At 33.0% G+C, this 22,283-nt stretch overlaps 1 protein-coding gene across 1 annotated transcript in view; it reads left to right on the top strand.

Moving 5' to 3' along the window:
• The window catches only part of LOC118193980 (C-Maf-inducing protein-like), a 475,282-nt gene that overhangs the window by 420,878 nt on the left and 32,121 nt on the right, over positions 1–22,283 (top strand). Inside the window, exons 12-14 of the mRNA XM_085826581.1 lie at positions 8,725–8,751; positions 12,854–13,010; positions 21,985–22,239. Of these exons, the coding sequence (XP_085682707.1) occupies positions 8,725–8,751; positions 12,854–13,010; positions 21,985–22,239 (439 nt within the window). The remainder of the gene's footprint in view (positions 1–8,724; positions 8,752–12,853; positions 13,011–21,984; positions 22,240–22,283) is intronic.

Raw genomic sequence — 22,283 nt, 5'->3', positions numbered from 1 at the left:
AAATACTTCCTAAAAAAATCTTCTGCCACACAGGAACACTGCGCGCCTGTATCCAGGAGTGCGGTGGCTGGGATGTTGTTCACCAGAACTTCAATCTTTGGAAGAGTCAAATTTTTCACAATAACTGTATTTAACTTAAAGGAAGAGGGGTTTTCTGGGCCTTCGGATTTCCGCAGCCTCCTGTCAGCAGAAATCCGTTTTAGTTTAAATTTTGTTTCTTCCTTTCCATGCCTTCCTTCTTTTTCCGCTGGCCTTCAGACTTTTTTTCTAGCTTACTATTGAACTGTCGACGTTCGCCGGTTGTTTTTGGATACTCAGGTTTCCTTGTCCACTGATTCGATTTGCTTCCGTAGCCGTGTTCTTGCCTTTGCTGTGGTCTTGGCGCATCAAATTGGCTTCGTTGCTCATACTGGCGTCTTCTTTCAATGTCCGCCGTTCTTCTACTTTCAAACTGGATTGCTAGCTCAAATAACTTTTCCAGTGTAGTCGGATTCCTTAATTCAATAAAGTCTTGCACTTGGGGAAGTAACCTCGGCAAAATCACTTGGATTATCTCAGGATCCGGACGGCTTCCATACAAGAGTTTAAAGACGTGAAATTTTCTTAAAATAAAGCTTGAGAGATTTTCAATTCGTTTCTGGTATATGCTGAAGAGTTACGCTTCTAATTTGGAACTATTTCTTACGACAGGGAAGGCTTTTACTAAGGCAGTCTTGAAATTTTCGTAAGTATAGGTGGGACTTCCCGCTTGACCCAAGAGGCTTCTGCCTATATATTTGAACCAATTAAGCGCTTGGCCCCTCAAAGCGCTGGTAGCTAAGGTGACTTTCTGGAACTCATGGACTGGATACAGCATGAAGTGGTCATCCAATTTTTCCAAAAAAACTGGTTACCGGTGAGTTTCCATTGAATGTTGCTTCTGGTTTCATCGATGCGCGCATGGTCTGGACGATGTAACCAAATCCTTCCAGGGCGGCAGCTGGCATTTCTGGATTCTGAGCCGCTTCTGCAGGCAGCACAGGTTCTTTTTGAAACTCAGCCATGGTTATTCTTCTTCGTCGGGCGCCACTATCAGGACTTGTGTTCCTCTTTACTTGCTTTGGAAACATGAACTGTCCTGACTCGGAACAGGGAGCTTACTAAAGCTATGTTCAATAAATTGTGAAGTAGACAATACACACAGGAAGGGTATACGAAACCCTTTATTTTTCTATCTTTACAGCGATTTCCGGAACTTCAGAATACAGAGACCAACCACTTGTGGTCTGAACGTAAGAATATAAAAATACTAACAAAAAATTCTAACTAAAACTAACTTTGGATTAATATACAAGTGCCGAACTTCAAGATTGGCCGTTATTTAACAAAAATCCGTATGTAGTACAGAGAGCTGCTAAAACTACGATACGTTTAAAATTATCAAGAGGATTAAACCTGTGGCCTTGAAGGCAACCAGCAAACGAGTAAAACTACTATGGCCAGCGGCCTGCTTCTAATAACTCCTTCCTCTCTCTTGCTTGGCAAAAAGCCACAACTTAAGTACTTGGCGTTAGCAAGACAAATTTGCATAAATAAGTTAAAGCTTTTAATTCTGGCCGGAAGTAGAAAATAATAAGTGATAGTAAAGATTTAAAATAAAATAAACGTTAGTAAAACTTAGGATCCTTACAATCTTTACAACAAAATTTTAATACATTATCATAATATTAATGACAACATCATTATACTTGTAAAATTTTTTTTCATTAAATTCACAAATCGTTGGAAAACAATTTTACATAGAAGTTGATCTTAAAAATCGCCAAAATACTGTTAAGTTAGAAAACTCGGTAACGCATAGCAAAAGTATTCATAATCTAAGAAAAATGTTTTCGATATAATAAAGAGGGCGAATTTGAATGAGTTGATCTGAATGTCTGCCAAGGATGTGGACTTAAAAATACAGATTTGGCTGCAAACCTTCAAACTCGCACAATGTTTAACGCCTTTACAAAAAATTGCGAAATTCTCTAAAAAGGAACTTTTTTCATAAAATTGTAGTTTTCGTAGAAATTATGTAAAATTCATAAAAGTTGACCGATAGGAAATGCTGATTTCATTTATGTAATCAAATGAACTTATTCTTCTGTTTAAGCTATTTAAAAATACGGATACATCATTAGTAGTATTTTTTATTAATTATGATAGCAATTATTCATGTGTTTAATTGCTCTCGGATTAATGGTGATTTCGAGTTAACCGTAGACATAGTCCCCAGTTATTACCACAGTAAATCGGAAGTGGACTGTGTATTCCTATTTCGCTTCTTCCAGCAAACACCGCTTATGTAATTCAATCGTATAATCAAGGGATTACTAGAGCTATGGAAAGATAACATCATCTGATGCGTTGTTGATTGATAACATGAAAAACATAGATGTCAGTGCAAATATGTTAGCAAGAAAAACTAATGCTCTTAATCCGTGGGGTCTGCTGAATATGTGTTCCGTAATCGTACCTCGGAAAAGACAAGTAAAGAATTGTGTTAAGCACACGACAGCATTTATATTAAATGGTGGGACTGAGGAATCTTATGAAAGAAATGCAATAAATCGTACTACTGGGATTTGATTTGTCCGAAATTTAAGTAGCAAATTCTTGAATGGATGAAAAGTTTAAATTTGCGGCTGCAGTAATTCCCAACCTTTGCTAGTTTTCAGTATTCTTTAAGAAACTTGGCCGAGTTTTACGGTCTTATTCACAAAATTCATTTTTTATAAATTTTGTATTTTTTTTACGAAAGTTTCAAATTTATTCCATTCTGAAGATTTTGTTTCCGAACCAGTAATTTAAAAACTACGTTTCTGTTAACGAAACGTTACTTGACGTAAAACACAGTACACATTGCCGAGAACTTTAACTAGGTGGCTAACACCGTAACAATACGTAAACTTCTTGAGAAGAGTGACTATTTTATTAAATTCAGATAGAATAATAATTAATACATTCATAATAATTAATACATTCATAGAATTAATATATGATTCTCGTAATAGATTTTACCAGATTCATTTCATATTAAATAGGAGGCATAAAATTACCAACTTCAATTAACATGGCTGAAAACAAAAATTGCGCCATGGGTGAAAAATGCAATCATCGCCATATCAATTTGATATAAAATAAGAATCTCGACAGTGGCGGCCCATGCTGCGCTAATGTTTATTTCCATTTTGTCCATGTCATCCCATATCAGGATCAATAAATTTGCATTTGCAGTTAACTTGTAGGTGTTCATATCCGGCAGCTGCCAATTTATCCTCTTAAGTAGTTGATAATCTAGGAGAAAAATTCCTCTCGCGCTTATTCGCAACGATACTGTGGTATTGCAGTGTTATTCTGGGGCTCTACTGCCTAAGCAGTATTTCCGAGAGCAATTAGAGAGTTTCTTACGGACCCTTCGATTTAATGGTACAAGAAATATGCCCTTCTTAGAAGGTCTTGGATGGTGAAGAAATGTAGTGGTTTGCCTCTGTAAACAGCTAGAGTCGTCACTCGTCTGGTGCCACTAGGAGAAAATCCAGGTAGACGGCGAGGACGATAAGTGTTCTGTTTTGTGGGAATAGTATCAGCTTCCAGGTGAGGTGTCCAATCCATGCAACATATGAGAAAGGAAAATATGCAGTATTTAATAATTTACATCGTGAAGCGTAACAGGCAGTTCTGCTATGTATAGGTGAGGGGTGAAACTGTTTGTCAGGTGAAAAAGGCCTTGTTGCCGTAGAGAATATGTGCAGCATACGGACGAATGAAAAAAATCCGCCCATTCAGATTTTATAATTTAGAAGTGCAGCGAAATTTGCAGTATTATTGGCTGATGCCTTGATATTGTAACGGCGTGGCTGCATAGCTGTTAATGGCGGAGTATAAACAGGCTACCACATCTGGCGCTTCGGCCTATATTTATGGACTAATGCCCATTAACAGAAAAAAACCCTTAAAAATCTTGCAGACATAAATTCATCCTTTTTATTATATCACATTACCGTAGTTTTGCCTATTTTAATGTTAATACAAGCCAAAAAAAAAAAGCTTCTCTATTTCTTTTCAGCAAAGAATCACGTGCTGAAACGACAATTAACTTCTCCGAACAGTTTCTCCGTTCTTTGTACTACACTGGAGCAAACATTATGTCACAACTTATGGTAGAACTACGCAACGGGAGCGAATAGGACCATATTTAACCCTTTACGCTCGAGAAGTGACTAAATCACCACTTGATTTAATGCTATGGGGAGGAGATTCTCAGTCACCACTTTATTTGATGTGGTAACTCGAGAAGTGACTCTTGATCACCATTCAGTTTGACCAATTCGAACGGTAATGATGTTTATTAAACTTGATTTCGGCAATATTGCTTCATGAGCGTATTCAACAAACAATACATGCGTATAAAACAACTGCCAATCTTTAATCTTAAATACGTGTTTTAGATTTATTAATGTACAAGCGTCTTTGACGTTAGTTTAAACTCGACAGTCGTGGTAGTAGGAATATTGTTTTAAAAATTACGTAGCTACACAAGCATAGAATACGATCAAAGAATCAGTTCAAGTGAAGATGAGTTTTCGTTGTTGAAAAGCGAAATAACGTCTATATATAGACTACTTGGCCATAGAGAGAAGGAAAGCAGCGATAAAGATAGCGATGAAGTAAGAAGTGCAAAAAGGCGAAATTCAGGGTGTGTAAAAGTCATTGGGAAAGCGACAGTTATTCCGCAGAAGAGAATAAAAATTCATAATCAATACCATGCACAGAATTCGAAGAAATACAGATGGTAAGAATACAAATGGTATTCTTCGCAGTATTAGCATTAGCGAAAGAACAGCAGGACCGCAAGTATCTTCAGACATAAAAAAACCATTAGATTTCTGTGAAATCATTTTAAGTTAGTTGTAAGAAACTTATCAAATATGTAGAATATCAAGTTGCTCGTTCATCTGAGGGAAAAAGTCCTCTAGTGCAAAGCGTGGCGCGGTTTTTTTCAACCCATTTTTAAAGATTTGTATTTAAACAGCGTTTATTAGCTAAATTTCTAAAATTACTTATTTTATTCTCTGCTTTCATAAACTTCTACTCATTATGATGCTTACATTATTAAACAAAGTAAAAAATCAAAACATTTTAATTTATAAGCTAATATATGCCAATTATCAAAAAATCTCATCGCCGGATAAAAACGGTTATGCCACCAAGAGGGTTAAACTTCCACTTCACTGCTAACTGAACATCCAGATTACTCTTTATCCGCAATAATAAAATAACTAAAACGAACTTTACTTTGAAAAACCGCATACTTTATGGATGACCAAATATTTATAAAAGAATTTCGCGTAATGGACTGCAAGCAGTTCACTACTGCTTTAATTTTTAATTAACATCTTTCTATGAAAATTCTGTATAAACCTCCCGTAAACCGGGGTAATATTGAGAAGGACATCTACGATTATCTCAGAATTCCCTTTAATCTGAGCGCAGTTAAAATAAATGCGGGAAAGTGTTGTAACCATACTTATAAGCAACAGAAAAATACTAGTACCTGTATTTTCAATAAGTTCCTTTAATTACATAAATTGAATCACTATATTCCAAACACGGAACACTCCCTCCACACAGTGTAGGACTAAATCTCATTAGAAATGAAAAAATAAATTTATAAATATCATTAAAAGGCAATATTTCAAGAAAACTTGAACAGTGTAACTGAGTTCAAACTGGCGCAAAGAAAGTCTAAAACTTTTTTTTTTGTTATACGATTTTGATATATTCTGGATTATGCAAAACTTAAATACGCATTGTTAGAGATAAAAACAACTCGCCAAAGTTACGACAGCATTTGTTGACACTGCTGTTATTGGATGCGATTTTTCCCAGAAAAATTCTGTGCTGAGTTTATTTTACCTTGATGGTTTGCAATAGTAATTTTTCTGTCCTTTCAGAATTTCATTAAAGAGCAATATTTATAAGAAATTTTACCCTGTAGAGACATAAGTTATTTTTAGGAAGCAGGCAAGGTGAAAAATTAGCAACGCCTTCGCCGGGAATCGAATACCTCTGGAATACGCGCCTAGCGTACAGACCACCACACCACGAAGGCGTGCCAAGAAGGTGGGAGAAATACCTTATATATTCCCCCTTTTAAAGAGCGACTGGCGTTTTTAGGGGACCCAATTTCCAAATCCTGGCTGTGGAGAATCATCATCCAACACCATTTTAGTTCGGCGCCACTGTAGAGACATTAGGTATTTTTTGGAAGCTGGCAAGACAAAAAATTAGAAACGCCTTCGCCGGGAATCGAACCGCGGATCTCTGGAATACACGCCCAGCGTTCAGACCACCACACCGCGAAGGCATGCCAAGAAGGTGGGAGAAATACCTTATAACCTGAATAATGTTATTGATTTTAAACATGTGTAAAGAAAATCGATTATAACTATTTGTATGTATATTGGACTGTATTGATATATTCCGAATTATATGCAGTTTAATTCATAATATTATTGATAAAAACAACTCACAAATGCTATGGCATCATTTGCTATCATTGCTGTTATTCATGCAATTTTATTTCATTTTTAGTTCCCGTAGAGATTTGATTTCATACTTACGGTTTGTGATAATAATTTTTACATCCTTCAGCAATGAGAAAAGTTTTTCTAGGATAGGGCTGATTAATCCGCCACCGGTTTTATCGGATTTCATTATATATATCTCTGAATATTTCTGCGATGTCTCCATGAAATTAAGTTACTTATTGTTAATTTAGAAGGATAATTTTCTTATCATTTGATGTTATCATTCGAGTAATGTTATCAAAACAGGCTCTAGACAAGCAGGACACGTTAAGCAGCTCGTTCTGTGCTCCCTAATCAATAATACCCACTTACGAGAAAAGTGGATTTCAAACCATTATCCATATAAGCGTTTGTGAAATAAATGTTTTCATCATGAAGACTGTCAAATTACAACCAAGAAAGAGACTGTCTAATGAAACACTAATCAAATATTTTCAAAAACCGTAGGAGACCTTAAGTTTCTAATAAAGACTTTTGATAAAGTCTTCCATTCATATAAAATAACACGATTCAATATTTAAAAGATAAGTTTGTTGTTAAAAATTATAAATAAAGATGTAATTGTTGGATATAAAGAGTTGGATCCTTGACAGGTAATCTTTATAAATTGGTGGTTTTCGATTAGTTTTAATTGGCCGTTATTACAATAGAGAATATTATATTTTGATCTACGACTAGAGAATTTGATTAAAGTTTTTAGACGAGGAAAACATAGTGAAAAGTATATTTCATTATCATTCAATACGATTTTGAGTCAAGTTTAGACACTTCAAACATTAGAAACAGTTTTGCTAATATAAAATTCTGTTTTCTCTTATTATAAAAACAAAACGTTTAGGCATCTGAACAGTTACAAACTTCAGATGCTTATGTAAAAATATTTTAGCAGGAACTTGAAAAAAAAATTAATTTTTCATTCAAGATTATAAATGTTGTGCTTTAATTGTTATTTAAATTTTTACTGTGCAAAAATAAATAAATAAATAAATAAATAAAAATAAAATAAAATAAATCCATTGTATGTAACTAAACTGAGCATTTAATCGAATAAGCAAATTCAACTAAACACGGTAGAGCATACAAGGGCTACCTGCCTGCCTTCGTGGAGCTTTTATTAAGGAAACTGGCTTAATAATCACGTTTCGTAAGGGGAAAAACCACGAAACTGTTTATGCCCGATATCAGCATTCACCGATATCTGAACTACTGAAATTCAGCTGTCTCATTCATTCGATCACCAATGATCCTGCGACTTAAGATGAAAAACGATATCCAGATTTTAAGAATTTGTTCTGAAACAGCCGTCTACAGGCGCTACGGGATCATAGGAATCTCATTAATAACTATACAAACGAAGGCGAAGAAATTGACACTTTACTAAAATTAATGAAAGCTCATACAGTAAGGTAAACAGCTTAAGCAAGAAAAACAGTATTAAGTAAATTATCTTTAACTTGCAAGGATTATCGCAGATCACTAAATTCACACACAAAGCTAGGCGCCACTGAGCGAGAGCTCACTAGACAAATCTGAACTGCGTATGGCTCCAACGTAGTTATAACGCATCCCAAGCACGCTACAAGAACAATCCCCCTAATGCTTCGAAAAAATTTTTTTTTTTTTTGAATACTTATGAAATGGTGCCAGATTGTCGAGAAATCGCCAAATGTCATCAACCTCGTCAGGAATTTTTTTGCCCATAGTATCTCTGGCTTCATTTAAATTACCTTTACGATTTAGACGTCACTAATTCAGAATTAGAAGATATGCAACATAATACACGAAACAAGCATTTATAATTGCAAGAAGTAGTTACCAATTCGATTGTACAAATATACACAACAGAATTATTACATAAAATATATGAAATCTAAATGCAAGCCGTTAAACCCAAATATTTATATCAGTAATAACTTTCGTGGATGTAATAAATTGAGTTCTGCGATTCTCTTGAAGTAAAGTTCTTTGTTCTGAATTTGTACGTTTCTTTTGTTTCGCCGTGGTGACATTTGAAAAATATTTGTTTCTTGTTTTATGCTACTTTTGAGTATGTATTTATTTTTAATGTTGTTACTCAGTTCGTGACAAATTGTTTGCTTGTTTCTTTCAGCGCTCTGGCTGACGGTTTGTTTACAAAGTAAGTAGATTTTTCTTTTTTTCTTTAAAAAAATACATCCAGCAAATGTTTTCTGAAACTGCAAATGAGAAATGTTCTTATGCCGGAAGAATTTCTCCTTCTTCCGGCCACTGTGCAATAAATATTTATTTTATATTCTTTCTTGTAATTATTTTGCCTAGCACAAAATTCTATTTGTTTCGAAAGGCACGCGAAAAGTCGTAGGTGAGAGAATTCTGAAATTATTTTCATGCAAGCTTCTGAAGCACGCCATTAAAAGTTTCATTTAACATTAATATTTATTATTTATTTATTCTTGAATTCAGAACATAATTTCTCTCATGAATAAATTTGTCGTAAAAATATTAAAAGGAACGAATAGAAATTGAATCCCTAATGACGATGTAGGTTTTGTATTCGGAGAATTTTATTTTCAGTAAAGTGTTTTTTTAAAGCTTCATTAATGCAAATAATAAGAAAAATTCTAATGCTATGAATGAAAAATTTCAAAACTATTTTTAATTCTAGAGAATTTTAAGTATTTGGAATGATATCGTCATGAAAAAGAATAAAGCATTTTAATCCGGCTGCGAGTAAAATTAATCATTCATAATGAAGGAGTAAAATACTTATTCTTTCCCTAAAATTAAAAAATGTGTTTTTACATATTACCTATTCTTTAAAATTAAATCAGGCATTAACTTTAACGACTGCTTAAAAATCACAACTAAGTTTTTTGCTTTATAGCATCGTTTCCTTTTTCCAGAACGATTTTCATTTTACTGATATTTATTTAGCTTCTTTTACATTTAAATTCAGTATCTGTAATATATTTTGCAATGTTTGCTTGAAATTTTTTTTAAAACATGCTTTTAACATGAAAATTTTTAAACGTGTCATTAAGAATCTTACATTGTTCGGAAAAGGTGATTACAGTGCTTGCTTCTCTAAATATTAATTTTAAACGTGTGTTTCAAATGCAGAATTTTTTTTAATGAGATACGGAAAAAAAGCATGCGAAAAGTTTCAGCATCGTGACTGGAAGAGTTCCAAAAAGTAGAATCTAAATTTTTGTATTTCTTCCCAATATTAAATTACCGGTAATTCTTTAATAAGTTGTTATAGTGCTGGTAACAAACTTGAAAGTTTTTTCCATATATCACAATAAATTTACTGCCAAAAATAGTTAGTGTAAATCTTTTTGATTGAGCAATGTTCCTATGTAATACTGTAACTGTTGGAGAGTACTAATAAAAATTTATTTTTAAAATTCAGAATTGTTATAGGCTCTCGAATATATGGCCGCAAGCTACAGTGCAATCTACCAGATAAATAAAAGACGAAAACCACCAACTTATTTTCCTGACATTGGACATTGTAAACGTTGATGACAAAATATAATACGCTATATATAATATGCTGCATTTTATAATGAAATTCACAATTTATGGTTTTCCTTTTTGTGTGTTAAAAAGCTGAGGAAAAAGCACAGATAACTTTCAATTGATTAGATACCTCATGTAGTATAATTTACAAAATTGTATTTAAAAATTACTGTACAATTTAAAAAAATTCAGATGATAAAACTTGTAAATTTATAATATCTTGAAATCGGAGAATAGCGCAAAAATAGTTTGCGCGACGCTTTTCCCATTATATATAGGTTTGTTAATAAACATTATGACTTCTCCAGACAGATAAAAGTCTTTTTCCTAATTTCAATAGGTATTGTTTGTCAACTAATGTCAACAATATTTACTGTGCCTGGAGTATAGTTATTCGTATCTTGGTGAATTCCAAGTTTAAAAAAATTAAGAGTACATCAATTGTGATTTTAATGGATTTTGAAATCTAATGCTAAAGTCAGTATCTAATGATGCAATACCATGCAACTTAAGATCAGTAGTGTGTAAATAATTTTTTCCTGAGATGCGTATCGTTTTCCAATATGGCATGTTAAAGAAGAAATCATTCGATCCAATCCACCAAATTGCTTCCAAAATGCTTCCAAAAAAACAAGTCTGGATACTTGATATTTTTATTTGTTGGCAGTAAGGCTGCTGGAATGCTATGATGAAAGAATTCCGACAGCAATGTGCCATACTTTGCTGTTGTGCAATATTATCTTCTTTAAGTGAAAATGGAATACAGTTATATCAGCATTCCCAAGACATCATAAACATCACTTTTACCCGTAAATATTTTTATACTAAAAAAGGCAGTGTTTCTAATGCTAAAATTCATTGAAAAATATATATATATAATATTTAACATTTTAAAATGTAATAATATATTAATGAAATAAATTTTATGATTTTATTTATGGAATTTACTGAAGTTAATTCCTCGGCTCTTCTTATAATTCTTTACTCCACAAAATTGACATAGGCAAGCTACTCTGTGTTACCGTAAATTAAAATTTCACTTTAAAGAATACAATCTGATGAACATTACAGAAATTCAGTAAAATATAACTAGGAATTTAAAGAGTGTTCCAGTTGACTATCACGCTATCAAATGCAAAACGCAGTAAGCAGTTTTTTCGAGAGCCATTTGTTTTTTTCCCTCTTAAATAGTTTGGACGACAGTTTTTATATCTCAGTGAATTTCAGAAAGACACAGAGCCTTCGGCATTAAATCAACCAATCATTAAGAAGAAACTATCACAGGCTATTGCTATGTAATTAAATTCATAAGAGATCCTTAGAAATGATCTATTAGACAGGGAGTTACAGTAATTTGTTTTTCCTTCTGACAGCAGTTTAAGGGAGGCATCTAAAATCTTTTACGAACTGTGCCCAATTATGTGTAATAGTGTAAGGTGTTTATGTAGGAAACTGCCGACATTTTCTTTAAATACTAGTGTTTTAAAAATTGGTTCTAAATTTTTAATACATATTATGTGTTTCCAATATTTTAAACCAAACGTACAAGGTAAGGCAAAAGGAATTATCTGCTGCAAATTAATCGTAGCAAATAAGTTAACATGCATTTTTCCAAGATACAGCACATTAAACTTTGATAAGTTTTTTGTCACACATTATAAATGCTTTATAAAATCTTTCTGTCTCCTGACACATATCCAGTCTGTTGTTCATAGAAGCAAAGGAAACTCCATTCTTCACTTAGCTTAAGAAAGAATTTGTCGGACTTCATTCCTCGCGTTTGGGAAGGGTATGTTAAAAAAAAAATACATTATTTTCGCGGCTGTCTTTGCCACTCGGTTGTGATGAATCCGCATTTATCCATGCCGTCGTTTTGACGGTATCGTATGTGCGTCAACTTCTGTAGACTGAAACAGGATACAGCAGTGGTCTTCAAACTGTGGTTCCGCGGAACCTCGGCGTTCTGGTATTAAACCCCAGGATTTCGTGAGTCAAAATAAAAATTTGAAAAGAAAATTATAAAGCAGTTACAGTAGTTAACTAGTATTTATTAACTAAAATATATAACGATGCGAGGCCCGGTGGCGCAGTGGTTAGCGCATCGCGCACCAGCACCACAGGTCCAGGGTTCGATTCCCGAGCTGGGCAAGGTAGACTCAGCCTTTCATCCCTTGATTTCCATCACTTGGGTCGATAAAATGAATACCAAGTTCGCTTGCGGACTAAACACCTGGGGCCCTGCGACAAGCTGACACTTGTTCAGGGCATATGCTTACGCACCCCGGGGCCCACGGTCAAGAAAACAGATTTCGGGCACTGCAGGCCTTGGCCCATTAAGGCTGTTACGTCACTGAGTTTAGTTTTTACATAGATATATTGAGTTTCAGATTAGTTTTGAAACTTAGCTTGTGGTCATCATATGCCAAAGAGAATGCCGTGCAATACTTTTCTAATGGAAAATTAATGGAATTTAGACGGCAGTGTTAAAAAGTATGCAATAGAGCACCTTTTTCAGTTGAAAGAATATATAGCAGAGGTAAATGCAGGCATATATAGGTAAATATATGGCTTTTAAACTGTTTGTTATAATCGATAACAGGAGGAATTTTTAGACTTGCCTTCTATTACGTTACATGCAGAAGGTAGATACCGTTAATTACTGTACTACTAATAACTTTATTATCAGTATATTTATCTTGGAAGTCATTTCGGGTTTAATTCTTTCTTACTTTTTACAGGAGCTTAACACCGGTATTGGAGAACATCACTACCGATGAAAGATGTGATGTCCATTTAATGGTGCTGGGCATCCGAGACGAGAAGGAAGGTTGGCTACATCTGTACTGCCCTGGTGGCATAGCCTGTGAAGATGATGGAGAATTGTGGAGTAAGATGGTAAGCGATTGTTAATGAAAGGCCTATTTTACTGGTTGGGAATGATTTTTTTTATCCCTCTTCTCCCGGCTTGGCTCTCACTTTTTAGAATTCTTTTCTTTTCACAAATGCATAGTGTAAAACATTTAGAATAGTACACCTATCCCCGACTAGTACAGTGACAGTCAAGCTGCGGGTGTTGTCACATTTAACGATGCTAGGACCCATCAGAATTCGCTCTCTAGGTTTGCCAATGGCCATATTAAATGTCTTAAATTCTGTCGGCATTATAAATTGTTTACCTTTAGAACAAACAGACGCAATTCTGGGCAAACCAGCCCTTGTCATCTTCTCGCCTAGATTAATTTTATGAGGGACTGTTATGTAAAGGTCTTGAATAAAAACCTTCAAGATCTTTATTATCAGTATATTTATCTTGGAAGTCATTTCGGATAAGGAAGGTTTGTTGTACAGATCTTGAAGTACCGATTTTAAAATGACTACTAAGTCTTCGATTTTGTAACGAATCAAATAAGTGAACGCATTAAAGATATGAAATACGTGTTTAATGAGATTAGGAGAATTAAAAAGGCATGAACAAAACAAACTTTACAATTGTATATACATTTTGAGACTTGGCTATGAGGTTAAATAATAAATAAATAATTTTAAATAAAGATTAAATGGAAGTGGATTAATCATTTTATTGTTTCATTTTACAACATAACTTTGCGGAACAATGAGCAGTAAAGTTAACAAAATAAATCAACTCGCATAATTAATGAAAAACTTCTCTGTACATCATGTTTCAGGTAAATAATAAATGGACATATACATGTGTACAGTACTTTAAACTTAATGTAAGCTTTTGAGTGGAAAACTCGCCTTGCTTTAACTAAAATGTAATAAAAAATTCCAACGCAATCAGTGCTAAACAACGAACACTCACTTTTTCCTGCAGATAGAGAAAAATCCGCCGATGCTTTCACGTTGCGGGATGAAAGAAGTTAAAATACTCGAAAATGTGGATTGGGATAAAATACGCCTTACTTTCTTTGATTTAGTTGGTAAATTATGTTTTTAGTGTGTTTGATAAGCTTTCGAGATAAGTGCATTATTAAGCGGAAGCAAATAAAACGAAGCAATAAAATTCATAAACTAATAAAAACTGACTTGAAAACGACTTAGAGAAAAATTATAACATTTACTTTCCCTAATGTATAAAAGTGTCTTTGCTTAGAAAGATAGATATATTGCGTTTTTCGGTTATGCATTTCGTTAAAAGACGAAGTTGTAAAATAAATATTTTTATGGTGGTACAAATAAATCAATAAAAGATGTGTATTACGAGTCTCTTACATCAGATTGAAAAAATATTCTGTATATATGTGATTAAGCGTGATTAGCACACAATGTTGTAATTCGCATAATAAGCTAACAGAAAAGATTTTTCCTCTTAGTATATTGATTCTAAAATTTAGTAAAAAGTGCTCTAATGACTTCGAAATATTTGTGAAAGAAGTATTAAAAGCCGAAAACCAGGGATATTTACAAGTGAGTAAACGCGTCAGTCCCTTTTTATCGTAAATCATCTGTGCTTTAAAGCAGAGGGAACAAATACTTTTAATCACGACGCAAAAGGTCTTATGCCAAGCAAAAGCATCGTTAAATTGCATTCCATAGCGGTCAAAGTGTATATTTTCGTTTAAATATGATACCCGGAATTTTTCGTGATTACAATACTTCCTTTACTTCGCACAAGGAAGTAAAAAGAATACACAAAATTATTCTTAAACAGATAAATAATTTGCTTTTTTTTTTTCATTAGATAGTCTCCTTTTGCAGTGTTAAAGTAATTCAATGGGATACATATTTACATTTTTACTGGGGTTCCTCATTATATGCGCAAAACTGTCTATACATAAGAACTCTGGCTTTAGTGCATCATGCGGGCAGGAATGTCGCAAGGTACGTTGGTCCTTGTATGAAGAACTTTTTCAGTGCTCGAACTGTTTGCGAGAAATTGATGGGGGCGGACCGACTGCGGTACAAATTGTTTGTTATATAAATTACAAATTAAAATAGCATTTAATGCACTTAATTTTATAGTTTTCTATAAAAAATTGCCCCAGACGGGGAGCAGGGGGTCACGACGGCCCTATATGCGGATCAACTAATGAAATATAAAATACTCTTACGAATTTTATACATAAATAGATGATTTTAGCGCACTTATATGTGAAATTGTTGCATTCTTCTGTATAATGTAACTTGAAAATCTAGAGAGACGGTGCTGTGCCGGAAAAGCAAGAATAGAAGGGCAAGCCTATTTAACATTGAGTAAATGACTATGTAACTTGGCAGCAACGGATTTGGTAACTCATTTTTGTCTCCAAATTTGGCGAGAAATTCTCAAAAGTCGCTAAACTTAGTGACCATTTGGCGACATTTTGGTCCAGTCCCTGTATCACCATAATAGGTATTGTAATTAAGTACCTGTAATTGATTTCATATGTAGTGGTAACCTCTCATATGCCTTCCCCAGTAATTTTCCTAGATATATCTCGGCCGCCGGGTGAAAACTATATAAGAGCATTTGTTGGAGAGAGCATCTGCTCTCAGTTGTGAGTTGCAGCGTGAGCTCGAAGTACTGGAATATCTACCAGTTAGCTTTGATAATTAGATGTTTTCTTTTTTTAGATGCACTAAGAATGTTAAACACAACGCTTTGCATTGTGTTTAACATTCTTAGTAGTTTGAAGTGTAACTACTGATTAACTACTCGTACAGAGTAGAGTCTGCGATACTCTACTCTGTAAGTGTATTTCTGATTTCTGTGGAAAGTTCCAGAACTCTGAAGGGTTTATTATGATAAAATAAATTACGAACTCATACGCACGCAACCATAAACACGTAAATTGCCAGGAGTATGAAGAAAATGAAAAGTAACCGATAACTAAACATTTTTATAGCCTTATACTTTTGAGTACAGTTTTATGTTTGTTACAAACATTGGATTGTAAAAAGAAATATTAATTAATGTATGCTTTTTATGTCTTATTAAATCCTGGAATGTTCGTTTGCGATTACTTCATCAAAATTAGATTCCAACTCACTTGTAGCAATCCTTAATACCGAATGTAAATTTTCCAAAAAACAGGATCTGTTCTTATTGACATGTATGGTATTTTATTTTAAATAAAAATCTAGAAGTGAGATGTTCTTTCTGTATATTTTATCCCAACAATATTCATGTTTCTTTGTTTAATATCTAAATCAAAGCTACTAAAAATAACAGAACCCTATTCTATCAGCGGATTCGCAAGTATACCTTGTGTTCTCAGCATAGATTGACTGTTAATATAACCATGCCTATACATGCGCATACACACTGTAACAACTGATCTGCATTCATGCCACTGCTTTCCGCAGTTTGCGTAAAAAGTCGAGTAGGAAAGAAATAAAGAAAACAATGCACACGATTCATTAAAATCGGATTAAACAATTGAAAAGGCCGCATTCGGCCCACGGGCGAGCATTTATCCATCCTTTTTTAATATCTGATGCCCATCAGCGATCGAAAAATCACTGAACACTGGTAGTTCGACCTGTGTTCGAATCCCAGGGAATGGGCTGCCTGCATGATTGGTTTTCGCCACATGTAATGTGGATACGAGCGAATTTCCCTTAAAAAGTCATCTAGGAAGATATCTCTCCCCACAGGCAGATAGTCTTCGAGATACTTTGCCGTAATCAGTTACCTAACTTAATCTTTTAATCTGTATATTTTTAATTAATAAATATCGTAGTAAGAGTGATTATGAATTAGCATGTAAATGAAAGACATTTAAGTTGGATAATGAATTTTTCTGGTGTTAAATAATTTTGAATGAAAACGTTAAGAGAATAGTATATTTGTATGATATATGCTAAAAGTATATCGATAAATAAACTTTAAAAAGACGGACTAATGACGGACTGGAAGTTGTAAATTTGTTCTAAAATAACAAATTAAAAAATATATATCAAGTTCGTTTGAAGGTGATCGGAACTCAAAATTCAGCACGATACTAGAAAAGTACTTAATAACATGAAAAATAAATGTACATATTAAAATATAAATTATAATATAAAATTAATAGATCATTAAAGTTGTGGAAGAAACATGCTCGTAAAATTTACTCTTATAAAATCCGATACGTATGGAAAATACATCAGGTAAGCTGAAAATTATAAGAAAATGTCCGAATACTTAGAAAATAATAAATTCTGAAAGTAGAAAAAAAACTAATAATAGAGTCTAAAATGAAATAAAATATTATAATTAGTAAAAATATGAAACTATGTAATGAAATTAAAACTATGTAAAGAATTTCTGCTTCCTTAGCGCGTATCTTCGTGGTGTAATTGAATTAGTTTATTAAATTATGGCAAAGCACACGAAGGCTATCTGTTTGAGAGAGGGATATTTTTAAGAACTTTCTAAAAGAAACTGGTTGTATCTACATTACATGTGGGGACAAACGTGAAAATACCCATGAAGCCAGTCCATTCGCCAGGTATCGAACCCAGGTCGAACTATTAGTGCTCAACGAGTTTACATCTCGATCGCTGATGTAATTGAAAGCAAGTCCGGCTAGCACCGAAAGGTCCAGAGCTCGAATCTCGGCGAAGGCATCGCTTATTTAGCACGTTTCCTGCTCCAAAATTCTAAATGGCACTACAACTAGTATAACAAGTAAACTAAAGTGGGAGTGTAAAATAGACTAAAGATAATTAAATGAATAATATAAGAACAACAGTTAATAGTTATTGGCATAAAATGAAATGCTTAGCTTAAAAATATTGGACTATATAAGCAAATTATAAAGCTCTAAAAATGCGAAGGAAAACAAAGACCTTTTTTTATATATACTTATTTTGCGTGATTTACATATACTTATGTTGCGATTCAGAAGCTGAAATAATTGGGTTCACATTTTGACAATTTTTGGCTCCCAACTTGCTTTATTCCTGCAGTGTCAAATTAGTCAAAGTTATTTCGAAAGTATCAGAGTATCACATATATAATCCTATGGATTTTTTTTTAAATAAGTAAGAGAAAAGAGAGAGAGACTTGGGCTGGTAGTAATAAATCTATCTTAAGAATTGTTAGCTGTATTTTTCTCATAGCATATAAATGCTTTTAAAAGCAGCAGTAGCTTTTTTTACAATAAATAAAAGCTTTTATCATCAATAAATATTCCTTCGTCCAAGTACTTTCCTTTCGGCATAAAAATTTTAATATAATCTTTTCGGTAAGTCATTTTTCCTTTAAAAACAATTAAACATTTCTCGGAAAGTCTTTGGTTATAAAATTAAAAACAAAAAGCATTTAATATACTCAAATTACTATTCTTGTCGAATAAATCTTCCGCATAACACAAATAATTTTCTTGGAATAAATATTTCTCACAGCAAATTTTAGTCATTATGGTTACATGGTGCTAGTATAGGTCTTTCAGAGGTGGAAAAAAATTCATTTTCCAAAGTATGTTGATTCCAAAAACAAATTGATGCAATCATTTTCCCCAAAAAACATTTCCGAAAACGAATTAGTTCATCTACCTTTTTTTCCACCGAGTACGATTTGTTTACTATAATTGCGCGAGATTAATCTTCGAATTCCTTCTCCGTTTTTTTTTTTTTTTTTTTTTTTTTTTTTTGCTTTTGCCAACAGTTTATTTGTACGTTTGAAGGTGTTTATTAAAAATGCAATTATTGCTAAGAAAATGACGTTTTGGAGCTGATGTATGTTAAACAACTTGAGGTTGGAAATATTCAAAATAAGACTTTTCATTTCAAAGATAAGTGATTTATCTTTTTTAGAGATATGTGAGAAAGAATGTTGCGTAAATTTTGAAATAAAAATAATTATCATGACATGCTTAGGAAAATGCGTAAAATGCTTAGGCATATATGAAATTTATGAAATACCTGCATGAAATACTTGAGAATATAAAAGTTGTTTATACTTATTAAAAAATTTTTAAGGCTATAAAATTGTTTGCAAAAAATAATGACCTGATTAAAAATGATAGTATTTTACAAACTAAGGCTAAAAATACTTTACATCCTTAGCCTACATTCTTTATCTAGAAAGTTCTGTTAGAAAGAGCAATGCATAGTTAGAAATTTCATGCTTAAAATAATTAGTATGAAATGTTTAGAAAATATTTTAATAACATTTCTAATGTATATGATTTACGACGCATCTAATTTGGCTGATTCATAATACATGCAACTGGTAATTTTATATACATTTATTGTAATTAAGATATTTTTCACGCCTTCGCCTATAATAACCATTAGACTGCAGCCCAAAAATTAAGCTTTAATTTATTTTTCGCCATTTATCAAGTTGTAGCGCACAAAATACAGGTGATCTAAAAGTCGAGCACGTCAAAATTTCCAAATTTGTGGAAATTACGAAATGGATTTTAATGATTTTTTTTTTAATTTGTAAGGTATAATTAATGTTATAACAGTTATTTTAATTTCAATGTGCTTTCCTATCAATTCTTGTTTCCACTTTAAACAAACTTTCTTGTTGATTCAGTTTTTAGAATCGCGTTGAAGGCAAATGAGTTAGAAGTAGTATTTAAGCAAGGTTGAGCTTACCTCGTGAGAGAGAGCTAGGAATCCTGAGCAGGGTCGGATTTAGACTTGATAATGCCCTAAGCTATTTGAGATATAGAGACCTTTATGAGTGCATATAGTATATCATATGTCAGTGCCAAATATGATTTTCGAATACTTAGAGGAGTTTATTGGGGGTCTCCAAGAAAGCGGGGCCCTTAGCTATAGCTTGTGTAGTTCATACGTAAATCCTGCGCTGATCCTGAGTAGCGAGCGTTTGCCTGCGGGCTAAATCTCTCTTGAAGCTGTTACGCTTAGCCGTATATTACTTCCCTTTTGATATTTTCTTCAATTTTCGGTTTTGTACATTTTATTAATAAACTGTACAATTAGTCTTACAACTTTGTAGACACTCTGTATATGCTTAAACAGTAAAGAATCGAATTATCTGTAATTCGAATCTTGTAATACTCTGGAATCGAATATTGAAAAAAGCGTGAATATTCGAGTTTCGGATCTTTTCAAAAGAGATTTGAGGATTCGAAAGTCGTATCTTTATTTAACATCCTTTGAATAGGAAGTTAAAAATCTGTGTCTGTATAGAGTTTTATCAGATTTGAGAAATTCTATAGTATAATGTATTGAAAGCAATTGTTAAACTCCTTGCAGACAAATTTACATTATTTTTTTTTCTTTAGCGGAAATCGGACTGTGATTCCATTCAATAGTGACCCATACATCCGATTTGTATATTGCCTACGGAAGTAATTTAAAACATGTAGACTTTTTATTTTAAATTTGTACATGAGACAGAAAGAGAAAGTGTGTTAAATGAGCAGTGAGTTTTAGTCGCCGTATTTCTAGACTGTCTAGACCGCTATATCTCGTAACATTCTTTATGTTTGGGTTATCAGGGTATACGACCTTATATTTAGAATTTCTGATCCGGGATTTTCCTATAGCAGGCTGTAAAATTCTGCGCTAATGGGTTTACATTTTAAGAAGTTGTCGAAAATATGTTATGGGTTTTAATGAAACTTTTCGATATTCTGAAGCTTTTTAAGGAGATTTTAGTAGAGACGATAACGTATCAATATAAAATGGATAAACTTAGAAAAAATTAAATTATATACTATAAGCAAAAATAGCCTTCGTTCCTTCTAACTAGAAGCAAAAAATGTTGCTATGTTGCACATAGTTATTGATTTAATTTTTCTTGGTTGTCCAACTGACTAATAAGATAAGGTGATGTGTTTTCCTTTAAAATGGCATAAGCTAATTTGCTGTTTATTTTATTAGGCTAATTTAAGAGAATTTATTGCTCTGTTTTCTGCATTTAAAAAGAGCATATTTACTTTTAGCTAAACGTGTGATAGATAGAACGCTTTATGTTCCTTGTAATTTACCAGTTATTATCGTAATTGAAGATAATTTATTTTTATGTCTCTACTTTTGTCTTAAAAAGAATTGTACGTTTAATTATGATAATTAGAAAATATTAAATTTCAGTATGTTCGGTATCGGTGCTTAGTTTTCTCAAAGTTATGATAATTAGAACATTCTTAGTAATTTGCCACGTATTGGTATAATTTAAGATTTAACTTAATTTTAAGATAATTATATCACTAATTCATCTGCTTTTACATTAAAAGGTACAAATTTACTCTATAATACGCACAGTGTTATATCTAGAATATTTAATATTCCTTGTAAGTTACAGCTCGTTAACATAATTTAAGAAAATTGATTAGTATTTCTCCAATTTTACTTTAAAAAAAGTTTACATGCTTTGTGTTACCACAAAATGTGATATTTAGAACCTTATTTTCTTCTACATTTTCTGCTTATTACCATAATTTTAAATAATTTACTCGCTAAGATAATTCATTTTTTTGCTTCACCCAACGACTTACGTTAATACATAATTTAATAATATTATTATTGCTCCTCCCATTTTTTTAATTTTTTTCTTTCAAAAAAAATTTTAAAATTTTAAAAAATAGAAAGACCGGTATTTGATTCTCCTAGAAATCGATAAAGTTATCATTTAAAATGTATGCCACTCTAGGATTACTTTTCCCCTAATTTTAAGTTTTATTCTGCCATCTGTATCTTTTGATAGAGATGTTTTCATGCTAGGTACCTCCAGGAAAGATTATTTTACATGTATTATTATTTATTTGATTGTCCTCTTAATGTGAATCCTTGGACATAATGTTAATCTGTATTTTGTTTTATTTAAATCTGAACAGTATTTATCTTCTATAATACTGCTGTCGCGAATTAACTCTATAATCTAGAGTTTCTAACGTATGTTTAACTAGTTAGACTACATATTCGGAGTATCAGATTTCATTGATGGTTTTTGTTTGAACAGTTGAAGAATCTCTTGGATTGCTGTTGCCGAAGGAAAAAATTCCTGGAAAATCTAACAAAAAGCATCGGCCCTTGCATGCTGAGGGCACTCAGGGATGACCAGACATTACAGTCAGCGCTCTGCTCCATGCTAGAACTAGAAGTCGTAGACAACAAAGACCTTCAGATGCAGATCATCACGACTCTGCAAAGCACGCCAACTGGCAAGCAACATTACGCTGCGCTGTGCCAGCGTCAGCATCATCTCAGGCAGTTGGTAAGTCAGCGTTGTTGCTCTTGAGGCTTCTAATGATTGTTTCT

The sequence above is a fragment of the Stegodyphus dumicola genome, chromosome 1 (assembly GCF_044657685.1).
Source record: "Stegodyphus dumicola isolate Sdum_Otavi_A_Nest chromosome 1, ASM4465768v1".
Lineage (NCBI taxonomy): Eukaryota > Metazoa > Arthropoda > Arachnida > Araneae > Eresidae > Stegodyphus > Stegodyphus dumicola.
The sequence above is the reverse complement of the archived record's forward strand: the minus strand, read 5'-3'. Positions and strand labels throughout refer to the sequence as shown.